Here is an 18,546-nt window from a genome sequence, read left to right as displayed (position 1 = left end):
GGTCGAAGGAGGTGATCCTGCCCCTCTGCTCTGCACTCGTGAGACCCCACCTGGAGCATTGTGTGCAGTTCTGGTGTCCTCAACATAAAAAGGACATGGAGCTGTTGGAACAAGTCCAGAGGAGGCCATGAGGATGCTCAGGGGCTGGAGCAGCTCCTGTATGGAGCCAGGCTGAGAAAGTTGGGGCTGTTCAGCCTGGAGAAGAGAAGCTGCGTGGAGACCTCAGAGCAGCTTCCAGTGTCTGAAGGGGGCTACAAGGATGCTGGGGAGGGACTCTTCATTAGGGACTGCAGTGATAGGACAAGGGGTAACAGGTTCAAACGGAAGCAGGGGCAGTTTAGATTGGATATAAGGAAGAAATTCTTTACTGTGAGGGTGCTGAGGCACTGGAATGGGTTGCCGAGGGAGGTTGTGAATGCTCCATCCCTGGCAGTGTTCAAGGCCAGGTTGGATAGAGCCTTGGGTGACATGGCTTAGTGTGAGGTGTCCCTGTCCATGGTAGGGGGTTATAACTGAATGATCTTAAGGTCCTTTCCAACTCTAACTATTCTGTGATTCCATGATTCTGTTTTCTCTCACACAGTTATCCTCCGTACAATGTTCCTTTTGTTCTTGGTTGAACATAAAGGCTGTGAGCTTTCATTGTCCCCACAGCCACCAACATATCTCCTACTTCATTTTCTTACACATATTTGGATGCTGTGGCATCATCATGGCTAGAAGGTCTTTTGGTGACGTACCTGAGGGCTTTCTGCAGTCTCTGGATGCAGTCTGCTGCCAAGGGGTGATGTTTCCTGGACTGCAGGAACCTCTGGACATGGGGCAGGAGGATGTTACTTGGAGGGAAAAGGCCTGTACACAACCACAACAGCTCCCAGCCTTTCTCTTCACTGTACCTGCATGAGGAAAGAAGTTGAGATCTGCTTTGCCCAACACATGGGAGTGTATCTGGGCCAAGGGGGATGAACAGCTCTTACTTGATGTGGTTGTCCGTCAGCTGCTTGAGGGTCTGGCAGTAGATTTCATCCTTCAGGGGCTCAGCTTTCAAGGCACCTTCAAATATTTGGTCTGTCAGCTCATTAACAGAGCGGGTCCTTTTGGATGGGTAGTCACCCATGTACTTCAGCACTGGTAGGAGGAGTCAAGGATCAGCTAACTGGGATGTTGGGGAAGCCCTGTTATTGATGGTGGTAATAAAGAGACCCTACACATGACTCCAGAAGTGGCTGCAATTTCATAGAATCATAGAATCATAGAACAGTTTGGGTTGGAAAGGACCTTAAGATCATCCAGTTCCAAACCCCCTGCCATGGGCAGGGACACCTTGCTCTAAACCATATTACCCAAGGCCTCGTCCAACCTGGCCTTGAACACTGCCAGGGAAGGAGCATTCACAACCTCCCTGGACAACCCATTCCAGTGCCTCACCACCCTAACAGGAAATAATTTCCTCCTTATATCCAATCTGAACTTCCCCTGTTTCAATTTTAACCCATTACCCCTTGTCCTATCACTACAGTCCCTAATGAAGAGTCCATCCCCAGCATCCCTATAGGCCCCAATTCATGGAGGGTAAAGGCTCTAAATTGCTTTAGGAGATGTGCAGCAGACTCTTTCCCTTTATCACATATCAGGCTGAAGGAATTGTTCTGGGGTCAGGATATGTAGACCTAATAAAGCTGCATGTGATAATGGGCTAGCTAATCACACACACAGGTATAACTGTGAAAAACCAGATTTTAGCCAGTCAGCCAGCAGTGGAGCTGCAGTAACATAAGCCAAATGATAGAATCACAGAATCAAATAGATTGGAAAAGACCTTTAAGGTCATCAAGTCCAACCTTTACCCCAGGACTGCCAAGTCCACCAAACCTTGGTGATGACCTTCACCATCATGCCATATTGCAACTATTCCACATAGGAACAGGCCAAAGTTTTCTGAATTAGGATATACAACACAGTAAGAAGAAAAGGATAAAACTGCAGATGTCCCCTTAATTTTTTGCCAGTTCTTTTAATTCCTTCTTTTGTTATTATTTGCTAGTGAGAGGAACCCAGTAGTAGCAGCAATAGTGTAATAATAATAACAGGGTTATACCAACAGAACTATTCAAACCATGAAGTTCCGCTTCTAGAGCAAAGCCTCACGAAAACATAAAGGTTACTTCAACAGATTGGGTCTGTGTCTGCACCCAGCTCATCTCTCCCATGCTGTGTAATTCTGCCTGGTAAGGGATATTCAGGCATTAAACCCTGTCCCAGAGGCCATGTGGACCGCTTTGCATCCGCTCTGTTTAGGCTACAGCCTTCCAAAGTAGATGCATTTGGAGAGACACAGCTGAAACAAGCCAGAACAGAGCTGGGGAGTTAACCATGGAGTGTGGACCAGCAGGACTCAGTAACTTGTGCCCTGCCCCTCATTTATTAAGATACCCCTCAGATCTCAAGGATGCTTAAGTATAGATTTCAGGATCAAATCCATCTCCAAGCCTGTGACATGGTCCCAAAGCCCTTAAGAGGGACCACAAGCCTTCCCATGGGCTCTGATCGGGGCCCTAAAGAGCCTGCTTAGCCCATTCCCTGTCAAACCTGATGCTCAAGGGCTTCCCCTGGCAGTGGAAGGATATCAATGAAGGCCATGCAGGCTTCTTGGGAGAGCTCCTCACTGCCCAGGATCTTCTTCAGCAGTGGCTGTTTGATGGGCTCACGGGTGTAACACCACAGCTTGTCCTTCCCACGGCTCTTGGTGATCATCACCCGGCTCAGGGTGTGCTTGGGAGGGGGCCTGGTGGCAAAGGCAAAGCAAGAGGAACATTGGAGAGGTTACAAGGATAAAAGGGACAGCTGTGGCCAACGTTTCACCCGGGAAGGTTGGTTACAACACTCTAATGAGCTCTTACACCTAATGGGACTTCAAGGTTTGCATCCACACTGATAACGGCTACAACCTTCCTCAGTAGATGCATTTTGGAGGGACACAGCTAAGCAAGTATCCAGCTCCATTCTGCCCAAAGAGAGCTATTTGTACTTTACTAGGGCTCCGAAAAGTCCCTTAAGGACCATACCCACCTACTGACACCAAAACAACCTTCCCTACCCCAAAAAGCTTCTCACCACAAGAAAGATGATGGCAATGGATGCTCAGGGCAGTAACACTGGAAAAATCATGCCTAGTAGAACAAGCCTACCAGAACAAAGACATCCCAGAGGATCTGGGCTGCCTGTTTGGACTGCCAGCCCATCTGAACAGAAGGGGGAGTTTTGGGATCAGCCTGCTCAGGCACATTCAGCAGTCGTGCACATTTAAACCTTTGGAACGGAGATGGAAATGCCCACGTTTAATTCAACTGCTGCTTGTATAGTCTGAGGCTGCGTATGGGATCATAGGAAAGGAATAGCAGACCATTAAGCACAGCTTCCCACATATTAAATTTCACTCTGTTATACATGTGTGAAGCCAATCTAAAGAAATCCTTCTTAAAACTTTGTCTGTGGAAAACCTACAGCTCAAATGCCATGACCTAAACTGGAGGCTTCGGTTGTACAAAGTCACATAGGGGGAATATTCAGACTCCTTTCTAGTAACCAAAAACTTCCTGATTCCCAAACTACGTGGGGATGGGTTCCTAGTCCTATGATTTTGGGAGATGGATTACAAAATCACCTAAAATAATCATAGGAGAATTCCTCCAAGGTGTATGGCTTTACTCGCTCTTCACTGTCTGAAATTGCCAGCTGAGAGGTCCTGATAACATCTTGGCGTTGGTCAGGGGTCATCGTCACCAGTGCCTGTGGGATGAAAAGGTCTCTGTCACCCAGTATATTTGATGGAAGATATATCTGATGTATTCAGAGAGAGGAAGTAGGTACAGAATGTAAAGAAGAACAGAGAGTGAATAAGAAGAACCCATTAATAGCAAGAACTGTGCAATTGTCATTTCTTTGTGCCATTCTCAGTTATTAATACAAGGAACAACAGAAGTTTCCATAGTGTGGATCATTTCCTAATGAAGATAATGTGCTTTAGATCCTACATTCATGTAGGATTCTCCAATCCCAAATACAACTTCAAGTAATCAGAAGGAGGGTTCTAGCATGATGCATGGATATTCCAAGTCACAAGCTCGTGGTGTTCAAAGTGACAAGAACTGAGGAAAGGCTGAGATCGCTTCTGCCATGGATGCCTTGTCTCCACTCACAGCTACTTTGGTTTCCACCTTATCACTGTGGGACTCTGGCCAGATCTAAGCTTTACAGTAAGCTTTTGACTTCCTTGGGCTTTGTATGAAGTGGTGCCATTCTAAGACAGCTTACCACAATCTCCAGTGGAGGCATGGTGACTGTGGGCAAGACGTAGACTGCATCAGTTGGGAAATCTCCTCTCTGCTTGGTCCTTTCATTGAACCCATTGGCCCACCCTGAGTTCATCACTTGTTCCCCTGTGTCCTGGTCCAGAACTATGAGGTCTCCTTTGAGGAAGCTGAGGAAGCCAGATTCTTCTCCCACTGCAAGGGAAAACCCAACCATTAGTTTGATTATATTTTCCCTAATCCCTTGGGAATAATTAATCTATCTTTATTTTTACTACTGTGCCATTTACTCACCAGGGTTTGGGTTATCTTGGAGAGTTACCACATACTTGGATCTTTTCCTTAGTCCTTCAAGGAACGTCACCACCAGGTCCCGGATATCCTCGGAGTTGTTGGAGGTGAAAGTGTATTCATCACCTTTAATAGTGGCCAAGGTGAAACTCTGCCCTTGCAGCTTTCCTCCTCTGGGATATGTTTTTATAGGAGACATAAGAAACCAAAAAGCAACAGCATCAAGAGGCAAAGCCTGGGATATGATTGGTCTATGGGGAAATTCCCAGCTAAGTCCATTCCTCCTTACCTGCTGCTCGACACAGCTGTGATCTCTGGGAAAGAGAGCTCCAAGAGAACCTGCTCCTGTTCATCCACAAAGTAGACCCCTGTCCAGTTGACAGCTACAATCACATCGTTTTTAGGTAGGCTTGGCCCTGGATTAGAGACAAGACACGCAATCAGTTCATGAAGTGTTTTAGGATATAGCAAATCTGTGCATTTCAAAGGAGGATGGAATCATCAGAAAACTCTGTTATTTCTGTAAGAGAAACAGACTCATAGCTGGAGCCATTGCTAATCAGGATGCAAAAAAGACCTTTAAGTCTTCTTGTCTGTGGTGTCCCTATCTCTCCTTCCTTTCTCTATGGAGCATCCTGTGCTCCGTGGATGTGCTCTACTGCCTCACCTGAGAATTTGAAGGCTTCATAGAACCGAGAAAACAGCAAAGGCCACTTGAAACGTGCAAAATCCACCACCTCTTCCTTGACTTTCTTGGGGTCTGTCCTCTTCTGAGTATAAATTCCCTATAGAAAAAGCAAACCACAACCAACATGAAGCAAAAAATCCAGTTATATCTAGGATGAGAGCAAACTGAACCAATTCATGTCACCAGAAGATCTTGGAATGAATATTGATGAGGTCCCAATGTGGCTAAGGGCCAATCAAAGTCCTGCAGGAGCAAATGACAGCTTGGACAAAGTGCTGGCTTTTGGTTCCAACTTCATGGAATAATTTGACTTTCAGAAGGGTGGGCAAGCATCTGGAGTGATCAGTCAGGGTGGGATTCATGTCAGCTCACCTTGGGTTTCCCCAAGGTAGGTGTCTACCTTCAGCTTGACAGTCCTTTAGCTGGAAAAAGACACTCAATAGCCCTTAAGGAAAGACATCTAGTTTTATTTAGGACATCCTCAGATACCCGACACTTCAGCATGTAGCTGACAGGCTGGGGAAGGACCAGCAAGACCCAACTGAATTGCATCTCTAGGTCTCCACTAACAGCAATGGGAGGTGAAACTCCTAACACACATGGAGATGCTTACATTTTAGGGGTCTTAATCTGAAGCTGGTTCCTGCTGTTGAATAAAGCCAAGTCACATGCCTGGATGTAACCCTCGTGGCTGGTCATGAGTTATGGGTAATGAGTTATGGAAGGTGTCAGAAGTGTTCTAAGGGAAGTCAGGGGGGTTTAGAGAATGCCTAGCACAAGGTCCTGTCATTGCCTGGTGACATGGACCTCCACTGTATTGCAACCAGTAACACCACAATCCTGTGTAACAGGTACAAAACCCTACAGACTGCATTTGATTCTCACACCGAATCTGTGCAGATTGTCTTCTTCTGTCAGATCTTGCCTCAAAACCAATGGTAGAACTGAATACACCTCGTACAAAACCTGCCTTTTCTCTTTGATTTATCTTCAGGCTAAGCTAAGAGCTGAGCTATAATGCCTGACAAAGCTACTGAAGCATGCCTTGGTCCTTGCCAATAGCTGACCTACTTTACCCACCTTTTTATGTGCAGCTATAATGAACTGAGCCCATTTTTCCACTGTTTTTGAAGCTGTGATCTCTCTGTCCGGGATGTAGGATGGAATAAGATTTAGCAGCCTTTCCAGTACCATCTCTGACCCATAGTCCACATAGTACTGCTGGGAAGCCAGTTCTGCAAGATCTTCTTCCTGTAGGAGCCAAAGAAGCCAGGTTAATGCTATTACCAGGACATCACTTCAACATCCATCCTCTAGCACTCAAAGAGCTCTTTGTGGAGACTGGATGTACTGCTCCTTCAGAATGGTGTGGGGATGCTTCCTTCAGTAGAACTTCACCAGTGCTTTTTTCACATCTAAAATTCAGATTGGCCACTAAAAGCTGTGATTAAGCCATAACATGTTCACTGACCAGCACCACGCAACCCTGTACAGTGTGTGAACATGTTTGTGGCAGTCTTTCCTTCAAGTTCAGTCTATTTCCAATGCCTGCAGTCAGCAATGGGTGATTTTGCTATGGTAGACAGAGTTTGATGGTTGAAACTCTGCATGTATCCATCATTCCTCATACTTGAGAATCCCAGCACCTGAAGCACCCATGCATGATGCAGAACTGTAAAACATCCTTCGGTGTAGCTACATTCCAAGTACTTTTGGGGTGAAATAATAGAATTACTGAGATGATAAGGCCAGGTTGGATGGAGTCTTGGGTGCCATGGTTTAGTGTGAGGTGTCCCTGCCCATGGCAGGGGGGTTGGAACTGGATGATCTTAAGCTCCTTTCCAACCCTAACTGTTCTAAGATTCAATGATTCTATGATAATAGCACAAGGAGACCAGCAGCAAGAGAAAACAAGGAAGAAAGAGCAGGACTTCTGGTAGGATAAGAGCTGCAGTCAATGCAATATAAATGGGGAAAGATGATTTAGTTCCCAAGGGGACAGGACTCTGCTGGACCACAGGATCTTCAATTTGACACCTGGAGGATTTCAAACATAATGCCACTCATTTCAGTGACACTGGAACAATTCTGTAAGCTCCCAGAGGCTCTACAAGCACACGTTTCTGCTGCCTTTTCCCCTCGGCGTTACTGGTTTTGTATTGCATGGCAAAGGTCTGGGTATCCTGAAAAGCATCTCTCATGTCTAAGGCTTCGCAGGATTCACCAAAGAGGATCCTGCTGTGTACTCCTGAGCTGGTGATCCTCTTACAGACTACCCATGGCCCTCCAAGCTGAGATGGATGGATGCATTAGCCATTCAGTCTCCCATCCAAAATTAACCAGCAAAGAGTGCTCATGCAGTACATGTTAGCATCCAGTCTGTCCCAGACCAAGAGGATCTCATAACTCTGGCTATGGTTTCCCAAGTGAACACCATAATCCCCATCCTAGTAGGTGTTCACAGAGGAAGATTTCTCATTCTCTTTGGTGACACCTACTCTGCCATATTGAGGATGCAGGTAGGACCAGACCGATAGCTGAGGCCACATACCTTGTCGCACCGGTACTCCCCAAACTTGACCCCTCGCACTATCTGCTGGTAGATGAGATTGGTGGCCACATTGTCCTCACTGGGGTTGTGCCAAGGGGTGAAGATCTCCTTCCTGAAGAAGAGCCTCCACGGCGCGTTGCGCTCCTGCGCTCCCTGCTCTTTGGCGTACTGCTCGCACTGAGACACCGCATCCATCACATGGTCATTGCCGCTCCCCAGCGAGGACACCTAGACAGGGCACAGGGAAACTGGCATTCCCTGGAAGGGTTCAAGGCCAGGTTGGACACAGGGGCTTGGAGCAAGCTGCTCTAGTGGAAGGGGTCCCTGCCTGTGGCAGGGGTTGGGACTGAATGAGCTTTAAGGTCCTTTCCAATACAAACCAATCTGATTCTATGATTCGCCTCAGTTCTGACCTTTCTAGGTAGAGATATCGATCTTTGGGTAATTCATTCAGACTTCCTCTATAATCAAAATAAATCAAAGTATCTATCTCCATTAACCAGCCAAGATTAAGTGGGTCTGCAGTGTAGCTGGACAAGCCGCTTTGTTTTCAGCCCATTTCCCATCCAGAATTAAAGGGGAGCATCAACATGAGTTAGCAAGGCAAACAATCACAATATAAAGCATTGTTTATTCATACTGTGTGTTGAAAGTCCCTTTATCAAAGTCATGGACTTGGATCCAACTATGCTAAACAAACACAGAATAAAAAGGCTGTCCTGTTACAGAAGATTCATCCCTTCTGTCTTCATACTATGGTCTGGCATGAAGCCCTAATGCACTATATATCCTCAGAGTGAACATCCCTGGATGAATCTCCCCTCAAAAAAGATCAAGAAAATGGACTAGAAACCATTTTATTCTCCACTCACAGGCAGAAGTGGCCACATCTGTAGGTGAGAACACGCTTAAATCTCTCAGGAGTAATTCTGCTTCATTGGGTTGCTGTTAAACCTGATGGAGTTTTACCATAGCTTTGTTTTCCCTTCTCATTTATGCTCACCTTTATTTTTATGGAATTTCTTTAAAAGGTAAGCTTTTATGCTAAATAATCCTGTTTAAATGCCAATGCAGGCACGGAAGTTTGGAATTTAGCTCATTTTGGAAGCTTAATTTCAACCAAGAGGTTTCCAGTCAAATGTAGTTGCTCCTTTCCATACAAAACCTGGCTATTTGACTGGAAATTCACCTCAAAGTAGCTTCAATGAGAGTAAGATCAGCGCACCATAGAATAACACAGGTTGAAAGGCATTTCTGGAGGTTTCTGGTCCAGCCCAGTGGTCAGAACAGATCTGTCTTTGGTCAGGCTGCTCAGTACCCTCCCCTGACTATGAGTATCTCCAAGAAAGGAGTCTCTACGTAGCGTCTACAGCCCTAGCTCCAGCATCTGACTACTCGTATTGCGAAATCATGCTTGAACTTGCACTAGAAATACGCCTTCTGCCCTCTGGAAGATCTGTGATGGCAAGAACCTCCCTCTTCTTTTATAGAGCTAATCATGAAGGTAAGACATACCTTGTCAAAAAGTGCAATGTAAAGTGAAAAGCCGAACCGGTCCTTCAGGCTGATTTTGTCGGCCAAGGAATTACAGAGCTCTTTAGCAGTGGTTGCAGAGTCGGTCAGCAGCGTTTTTGTTGTCCCATCCATAAATGTGACAGGCAGCATGATCGGCTTCTTGGACTTGGTTGCCTAATGGATTAAAGTCAGACTTTATGAAGGCATGTGCATTTCAATTCCATTGACAGTTTCTTATGTACTCTTCCACCCAACTGTGGTAACAATCTTCTAATTCCTGATGCTAATTCCCACTGACTGGCTCCTTTGCAATACTACCAGCACATTCTTTTAAGCAGGTCGAAGGAGGTGATCCTGCCCTTCTGCTCTGCTCTTATGAGACCCCCCTTGCAGAACTCTGTGCAGTTCTGGTGTCCTCAACATCAGATGGACATGGAGCTGTTGGAGCAAGCCCAGAGAAGGCCACGAGGATCATCAGGGGCTGGAGCACCTCCTGTATGGAGCCAGGCTGAGAACATGAGAACACTGGGGCTGTTCAGCCTGGAGAATAGAAGCTGCAAGGAGATCTCAGAGCAGCTTCCAGTGTCTGAAGGGGGCTACAAGGATGCTGGAGAGGGACTCTTCATTAAGGACTGTAGTGACAGGACAAGGGGTGATGGGTTCAAACTGAAACAGGGGAAGTTCAGGTTGGAGATAAGGCAGAAGCTCTTCTCCGTGAGGGTGCTGAGGTGCTGGCACAGGATACCCAGAGAAGCTGTGACTGCCCCATCCCTGGCAGTGTTCAAGGCCAGGTTGGACACAGGGGCTTGGAGCAAGCTGCTCTAGTGGAAGGTGTCCCTGCCTGTAGTAGGGGTTTGGAACTGGATGATCTTAAGGTAGTTTCCAACCCAAACCATTCTATGACTCTATGATATTGTACAGTCAGGTGGTGAAAGCACTTGGAAATCATAGTTTTCTAATATAAGACATTCAATCATCAAAGTGCCTAATCCAGTAAGCCCTTGCATGCCTGGGAATGCTCCTGGGCACTGGAGCACAGCTGCCTATGCTGGTAAACCAGCATAGCAAATAAGCAATTAATGCACAAACTGCCTGTTCCAGCTACAGCTATCCCCAGACAAGTCCCAGGGACCATTCTCAGTAGGCAGTTTGTTTGCCAGCAGCCACTTCCATCTGCAGGGCTGCTTTCCTAGCACACACAAGGGCTTGCTCTGTGCCAGCTGGCCTCAATGCCTGAGAGCACTCTCGAGCACATTTCATTTACAAGTATTGATGTAGCCAAAGGGATTGATCTAAAACACACTCTGAAGCAAAGCCAGGATGCATGGGGATTGCAGTACCTTGGAAATGCTTGAATATTCTTGGGAGAAATAGGCATTTTGTTGCCCTACTTTCTGTCCTGCTTGAAATGTGGCTCCTCTGATAGTGAAAGGCTTAAACCCTGAGTCCCAGCTGCCTGGGGAGGGGATGAAGGGGATCATACCTGCAGCTCCAGCCAGCTGGGTGGCTGTGTCCTTGTCCCATTGGCAAATGTCCTTCTCAGCCTCTCTTCGCAATAGGGAGCATAACCTGGGGGGCCTCCATTGATGAAGTTCCTTAAATACTGTTGGTGGCAAGGAACACGTTGGTTAGAACATTGGCTCTAGAGGCCAAGCACTTGCAAAGGTTAAAAAGCAACATTTTTATTGGAGAGAAGCCCTCTGTGACTAATGTCAGTGACACCACTCGGGCTCAGGATGCTCCTACATCGCATTGCTGGAAGCTGGGAGCATGTAGGGCATTCTGCACTCTCGCCTTGTTCTGGTACTGTGCATTTCTGGCCTTGTAGAGATAAGATACCAGCCTACACAGACCTTTGATTGAAGCCACTACAGTAGTTTTCTGTTCCTGCTATTGCTGCCACTGATTCCTACCTCTGTCTTTTAAGGATGTATTATAAAACATTATTGAGTGTTGGCCAAAGATGAGAGTGTATGAAAATGACATATAATGATAATGATCCAGGGGAATGGGAACGATCCAGGGAATTGCAAGCAAATGCCACTTGGAACTCTTAGCTGCCAGTACAAAAGATATCTCACAATGACATTAAAGAGATGCTTTTTTAGTCATTTTAAAAGATATTAAGCCAGAGTTTGAAACACTTCACTATATGTTAAAAATACAACCACATTATTGTAGAGAAAATTAAATCCTGTGACTTCTGAAATATGAAAGACTTAACACACTTAATAGGTATCTTGGCCATAAGGTAGCTAAAAGTTCCCTAAATCATGTCTTTCAGAGAGACTTCATAGAAAGATAGAGAGCTCTCTGCATGATAAGACATACCCAGTCCTTTGGTAACACAGACTGCTCTATCACACTGCCAGTCCATAAATAACATGGGTAGAGAGACAGATATCTCTGTTAATCCTAACTTTTATAATACTCTGGAATAACGAGATAATACAGTCACGTTATATGGATGGGAGCTGTTGTAAATGATTGCAAGCAGGTGATGCTCTGTAAAAGCAGTTTCGATTATGCTGTTAATAATGAACTATGTAATTACAGGTTTTCTGTATTTCTCCTTCCTTGTGACTGAACCTTCCCAACAAAGTCTGTATTATTTGAAAGGAAGGTACAAAGAACAGGAGTGCTAATGTGTCCTGACCCATTGTCCTGAACCCAGGACACCCACGCTTTGCATATGGTGTGACAAAGGTATCTAATGGGATACAAAGAGTGACTTTCATTTTTGGGAGCAGGAGAAGATATCAAAGACTGCTTCATCTTCAGCTTAATCCCCCCCAAAATGTTCAGTTCTCATTGACACTTTGGAATCATAGAATGGTTTGAAAGAGACCTTAAAGCTCATCCAGTTCCCATACCCTGCCACAGGCAGGGACACCTTCCACTAGAGCAGCTTGCTCCAAGCCCTGTGCAACACAACATTTTAAGCTGGAAAGTGTCGATGATGTCCCCATGGATAACCACAATGGCTTCAAAGGAGCTCTAAGACATTGCTCAAGTCACTGCCTGTGTGCTACTGTTTGGAGGACTGGAGCCTTGAAAGGTAACCACAGTGTTGGCTATTGCGAGTGTTGTTTGCCCTCGTACTCAAGGAGCTTCAGTCAGTACAGGCTGCCCATCACCTTAAACAGCCCAAGGTGCAAAAGGCTGATGAATAAGCTCAGAATTAGTATAAACACTTTCCAAAGCTGTTGGGAATATTGCCACGTATTTCAGTATGGACCATAAGTTTGGACAGAAGAACACTGGCACAGATTGCCCAGAGAGGTGGCAGATGCCCCATCCCTGGAGATATTCAAGGTCAGGTTGGATGGGGCTGTGAGCAATGTGATCTAGCTGAAGAGGTCCCTGCTTATTGAAGGAGCGTTTGGACTAGGTGAGCTTTACAGGTCCCTTTAAACTTAAAGCTTTTCATGATTCTGCAACTCTATGTGCAAGTCTCCATAGCTGCCCATAAATGATTTCTGAGAAGTGCTAAACTTGCCTCAAATAATCTTCCACTATTAAAGATTTAAACCCACACAACCTTCCTTAGATCTCATTTCCAGACTTAATTCCATTTGCTGCCACTTTGCCAGTGATTCATCTCCTTTATTAGATTTCATACTGGCAAGGATGAAGGAGAGATTTCTATTCTTGGCTTCAGCTCTTTCAGTGCTGAGGACCCAGTACCTGATCTGATATTTATGGGAATTAATGGAACATCTTTATCTCCAGCAGGCTTGGGAGCAGGTCCAGGCTCCAATATCCAAAGATCTGAGAGGGACAAAGGACTTCTTATACCATGGAAAAGCAAAGACACAGTGCTGAGCCCTTTGCCTTGAGCCAGCCAGACTCTTAGGAATGGGATTGACTTTAGTAGTCCAGTGGGTGTTAATCAGGCTCTGGGTGTGTAACTCAGTTGGAAGACAGTGTTCAAATCTGTTGAGAGTTGGATGTTTTCAGTGTGGCACGTGGAGGGGCAAATTGCATACGCAGACAGCAACTATGCAAACGTAGTACCAGGTAAATTAAACCCTTTTCTATGTGCATTTCTGATACTAAGCTATATTTATAATGAGCTATCTAGTCTTATTCCTTGCCAGTTTTGTTAAAGTATATGTCTGAGGTCGTACTGTCAAAGCTCAAAGCCAGTAGATGATTGAATGCATAGACTTTTGAATGTGAGAAATGGGAGAAATGTGGGCTATTCTGGGTGTGCAGTTTCCACTTGAAGCCTCTTACAATCAGCTTCCCTGCCAGAAGTCACCTAATCCCAGTTTAACACATCTACAGTGCCGGAGTCATCATCTGAACTGGTTGTCTGCATTTCCTTTAGAGTCACAAGAAAGAGAGAGCAAATTCTCAGTAGGGACTGATCTGATCCACTTCAGGCATTGAACCTGGGATCATGCACACTTTTCTTAAGAACTTCATATAATTTCCATTCCCAGCAAAGACAAAGACCAGGATTCCATCTACTGTGAAACCTGGGAGAAAAACTGGTCCCATGGATGGAAAAGAAAATGTGTTGGCAGATAATTAATAATGAGACAAATACCATCTACAATTTACCTTCACAAACTTCTCAGAAGGAGCAAAACATCCCACGCAGAGGGACATGAGGATCCAACCCCTGGCATGGCTGCTTTTGGATGGGTTCTGGGTCAGCTGCTTGCAGATTTGACAATAGATTTCATCCCTGCAATAGGAATGAAAAGAGCATTTGAGTTCATGAGGTGGTGGTCTTCAACAGGAACAGAAAGACACAGGGTCTGCCTGCATGTGTCTGGATGACTGAGTCTGCTTTGGCTTCTTACAAAGATTTCCCAGTCATATCAACAGAATCACCTAAACTGACTCTTGTAGAGGGCCTTCAGCTGAGAGTCTCCATTTACTGGTTGTTCCTCTTGAGACACCTGAATTTGCTTTGTGGAAGTGTTGGGAACTACCAGCTCTTGGACGTAAGTCAAGGTCTGATGTCCAAACAGGCATGTGCATTGACAAGTATCTCAATTTGGGATCTAATGTCCACTTTTGACTTTAACCTTAGTTTTCTACATATGAAGTAAGGGATAATAATATTTCTCATCTACATGGGAGGCAACAAAAGTGTTAGCCTACTTTTACACTGAGAAACTCCATGGAAAAGCCCATGGGACACTACCAGGTCTGCCTTCAGAGCAGACTTTGTGCACAAAAGTAATGATAAGGACTTAATGGTGAACTGGGAGGATAAAATGAAAATGAGAGAAGCTGGTGATCAGATGAGGATGCTCACCTTGTTCCTGGAACGAGCAGGTGAGTGTGAGCGGAAAGAGTATGAAACTGTGAGAACAAGGACTGCTTTATAACACACACACATAAATGGGGTGAACCAAAGATGTGAAGTTCACCTTAACTGGGTACTTTCCAGTTATGAATGCTTGATTTAGCAGCTTGAGTTTTTCCATTACTACACCATTAAAAATATTCACACAAACACAGAAAACAAAGGGTAGTGAATAGCAAAAGTGAGTGTTAGCAAAACAACCCAGTAGCCACTGGCACTTTCAGAAACATCTGAATCCTTCTGCATGCTCTTTCCATCAGGCCTGATATGGACAGTAAGGAATATGATCCACCCCAGACCATATTATACAACACAAAGATGGTACAATGAAGGTTTCATAAAGCTGCACCCAGTAGCAAAATGGTTTGAATACTTCAAGTATAGCTCAAGGAGGAAGAAATGGAAAGAATTCATGCCTTTGTCTTGATTTCTAACCTTAAAGCTGGCCTGAGGATGCCATTACCAATAATGAAATGGAGCTTCTCCAGGTTGGAGGTGGGTCGGTCTTCAAGCATGCTATTACCCTGCAGCGTAGACTCACCATCATGAAGTCTCTTTGTCACCTGCCAACCAGACACATTGCTTTCTTTCAGTACAGCAGGCTAATATGACCCCCCCCCCCACCCCCCAATCCCAAATGTGTGGTGCTCCCTCCACCATCCAGGAGGGGGCTCAGAAGTTCAATCTGGCACTTTCACAGCAATGGAAGGGTTTGACTTTGTTGGCTTTAATCACATATGGGTGAAGCTGAAAATGGTCCTGTCTAGTCACACTTCCACCTGCTTGCTCTTTGCCTGGGGTTTCAACAATGGCATCCTTACATCCCAGCTCTAATTAGTCATTAAAAAGTCATTAAAACACTGACAAAATGGGCCCACTCCCCATGCTAATGGTGCAACCAAAAGTGCATCAGTGTGGTGCTGATTGTGGAAACAGGGATGGCATCCTTCCACCTACCAGCTGTCTGTCCCAGCTAGCCAACCCAGTCTTCATTTAGAGCCAATGGAGAAAGATGGCCATTTCTAGAGAGTGCTCAGAGCTATATTAGGGTAAGCTGGATTGGGTCACCCAAGTGACACTAATGGGACTATCTCAGAGACCCTCTTCATGCTCGCAAGCAGCTATAGCCAGGTGAGATGGTGCCTGCTCTGGAAGTGGACATGGCAGTGTGTAAAAGAAGACTGAATCCATGTCTTTGCATTGCTTTCATTCCCATCCCACTCAAAGATGTATTGCTCCTCACTCTTTTGAGATGGGATTTTCAAAAGCTCTCAGCTTGGGCTAACTGTTCCCATGGGGAATTTTACCCAGAGGATGGGCGAGTGCCTTTGGAGCTCCAACTACTGCTACCTATGCCATGGCAGAGGGCAGGAAGCTAAAAGCAGGGGTAACATTCAGACCATCACAGAGTGGTGAGAGGTATCGGCAGCTGGATGGAGGGCTGTGAAAGAGGGGAGGGAAGGTGCTGGATGGATGGAGAACGGGAGCCGAGGGGAGGCCGGCGCGAGGTGCAGAATGACTCAAGGAGACACGGGAAGCCAACCTTTCCCCTTAAACACTCCTTAAATCTTTCAGGCAGAGAGACAGGTAGCGCCAAACCCAGAGGAGGGCTGGTTCTATGTTGTCTAGGGAAAAGCAGAAGAGAGTCAGAGAGGGCTGCAGACAATCCAACGGCACTTGTGCTGCCAGGCGGCCCAGCGTCTCCTCTCACCTCCTCCGTCAGTTTGGATTTCTTCTTGAGCGTTAAGGAGACCAGTTTGTGCCGCACACTGTTCTTCTTGTGCCCGTCAATGTGAGTACTCTGCAAAGCAAGAGGCATGGGGGTAATGAATACACTGTTCTTGTGCCCGTCAGTGTGAGTACTCTGCAAAGCAAGAGGCATGGGGGTAATGAATACACTGTTCTTGTGCCCGTCAATGTGAGTACTCTGCAAAGTGAGAGGCATGGAGGTAATGAATACACTGTTCTTGTGCCCGTCAGTGTGAGTACTCTGCAAAGCAAGAGGCATGGGGGTAATGAATACACTGTTCTTGTGCCCGTCAATGTGAGTACTCTGCAAAGCAAGAGGCATGGAGGCAATGAATACACTGTTCTTGTGCCCGTCAATGTGAGTACTCTGCAAAGCAAGAGGCATGGATGTAATGTGTAGAAACACAGAGCCCTGATGAGTAGGTGCTCTCCCTGCCTTCCCTGGGCTCCTATAGAAGACCATTAATGCTAGGCAGAGATGGAGGTATTTCAGAGTTTGGTGGGAACCTACAGTATGGACCCATATTCCTGTTCCCCACAATAGATCAAGTCTGGCTCTGAAATTTGTAGATACTCTCTAACCAATGACTATCCCTCAGACCCAAATTACATATTAGAGATGTCTGGAGACAATTACATTGAATACACAACTGAATTCTGGTCCACCTAGGTCCACCAAGTTCTGCTGTACGCCATTCAGGCTTGTTCCTATATCACAAATGGCATGAGCAAGACCATTCTCTGAGATGAGCCATTTGCATGGCAGGTTTGTGAGCTGGAAGTCATTTAGACAGAGATCCATGGACAGGTAATTACCCATCGTGGTTTCCTCACCATTAACCACGTCTGTGTCGCATCAGCTTTCCCAGGAGAATAAATTTGGTATGGACAGCCCCACACACTGAATACACATCATCAACTGTTGTCTTTCTACTTTTATACCAAGTCTATGTCAGCTGTGGGGTTAAAATGACATGGATTCACTTTTTGACCCAGTTAAACTCTCCCCATTTAAATAACTTTGAAAGACCGTGATTTTGTACCAGATCAACACTTTGAGTCTTGCAGCTGCGATGGTTTATATCCATTATAAAGCCAAGATGGTACTATATACCTGAATTGCCATATCATCGTGGTCAGGGTCAGCTCCTACATCTCTCTGCACTGTTGTGCACACTGCAGAGCCAGTGTAACCACAGAAACAAGTGACAACTTAAAATCTCCTTCTCTTCTGTGCTACTTGATGTCTCAATTGGCCAAAATATACCTTTCTTCATAAAATCACAGAATGGTTGGGGTTGGAAGGGACCTTAAAGCTCATCCAGTTCCAACCCCTGCCATGGGCAGGGACACCTTCCACTAGAGCAGCTTGCTCAAAGACCATTTTTGTGATAAACAAGCAAGAAATGATGGGTAGAAGGAATGAAAGGTGATTCTTGCTGTGTATTTTTATGGATTATAATCCAGATGAAGCCACTCTCCTTCTCAGGTAATTCACTGAAGCGCTGAATGATATCAACCATCTCTAAGACTTAGGAGATTTGTTCTCCTTCATCAGCAAATGCTGCCCAGGAGCTTGCCCAGATACCAATACCAGATAATATCTTGTTCTACTGAATAAAGCAATTGCCAAAGATTAAAGCATATCAGCGTTACAGACAGCAATTTATCCAGAGCAATGTCTTATCTGGGAATGGTCCTAAGATGAAGTCCTCCAGTCACATCCCAGAACGCACTGAGGATGCAATAGGGATTTCCACAGCTTAACCTCCTGGTAACTCTTCCCTTCCTGCTCCAAGATTAAGGGCACACTTTTAGGTTAGTCTCTTCTGATCCAGGGCAGATCAAAAAGCAGTCCCCAAATGAGAGACCGATGACACAGGATGTTACACTCCCCCCATGTATTTCTGCCCTGTGGGGTGGAGCAGAGAAATCAAAGCCCCAGTACAGATATCAGGGCACTTCACTTACTGTACTGCTGGGGGATATTCAGTTACCCCTATGAAGAAGACAGGACAAGATCATAACTTGACAATGGGCAATTCTTCCTTCATGGCATAATTGCAAATAAAGTTGACAACCAGTTGCCTACATCGAACCCCAAAAGTTGTTTCTT

At 45.6% G+C, this 18,546-nt stretch overlaps 1 protein-coding gene across 6 annotated transcripts in view; it reads right to left on the bottom strand.

The window, feature by feature from the left end:
* The window catches only part of MYO7A (myosin VIIA), a 107,584-nt gene that overhangs the window by 9,546 nt on the left and 79,492 nt on the right, over positions 1 to 18,546 (bottom strand). For 3 of the 6 annotated variants that reach the window (XM_061351375.1, XM_061351377.1, XM_061351376.1), the window contains 15 exons: positions 16,225 to 16,482; positions 15,117 to 15,244; positions 13,925 to 14,051; positions 10,839 to 10,958; positions 9,356 to 9,529; positions 7,841 to 8,068; positions 6,370 to 6,540; positions 5,269 to 5,386; positions 4,891 to 5,017; positions 4,605 to 4,774; positions 4,315 to 4,505; positions 3,665 to 3,789; positions 2,628 to 2,785; positions 978 to 1,131; positions 741 to 896 (listed from right to left, as the gene is read on the bottom strand). In XM_061351375.1, the coding sequence (XP_061207359.1) occupies positions 741 to 896; positions 978 to 1,131; positions 2,628 to 2,785; positions 3,665 to 3,789; positions 4,315 to 4,505; positions 4,605 to 4,774; positions 4,891 to 5,017; positions 5,269 to 5,386; positions 6,370 to 6,540; positions 7,841 to 8,068; positions 9,356 to 9,529; positions 10,839 to 10,958; positions 13,925 to 14,051; positions 15,117 to 15,244; positions 16,225 to 16,482 (2,405 nt within the window). The remainder of the gene's footprint in view (positions 1 to 740; positions 897 to 977; positions 1,132 to 2,627; positions 2,786 to 3,664; positions 3,790 to 4,314; positions 4,506 to 4,604; positions 4,775 to 4,890; positions 5,018 to 5,268; positions 5,387 to 6,369; positions 6,541 to 7,840; positions 8,069 to 9,355; positions 9,530 to 10,838; positions 10,959 to 13,924; positions 14,052 to 15,116; positions 15,245 to 16,224; positions 16,483 to 18,546) is intronic. The other 3 variants (XM_061351378.1, XM_061351379.1, XM_061351380.1) reach the window with 1 other exon arrangement.

Source organism: Neopsephotus bourkii, unplaced genomic scaffold (assembly GCF_033783945.1).
Source record: "Neopsephotus bourkii isolate Nb327-2 ecotype Australia unplaced genomic scaffold, CSIRO-AGI_Nbou_v1 NB_580, whole genome shotgun sequence".
Taxonomy (NCBI): Eukaryota; Metazoa; Chordata; class Aves; order Psittaciformes; family Psittacidae; genus Neopsephotus; species Neopsephotus bourkii.
Note: the sequence above shows the minus strand (reverse complement) of the source record. Positions and strands in the feature narration are given on the sequence as shown.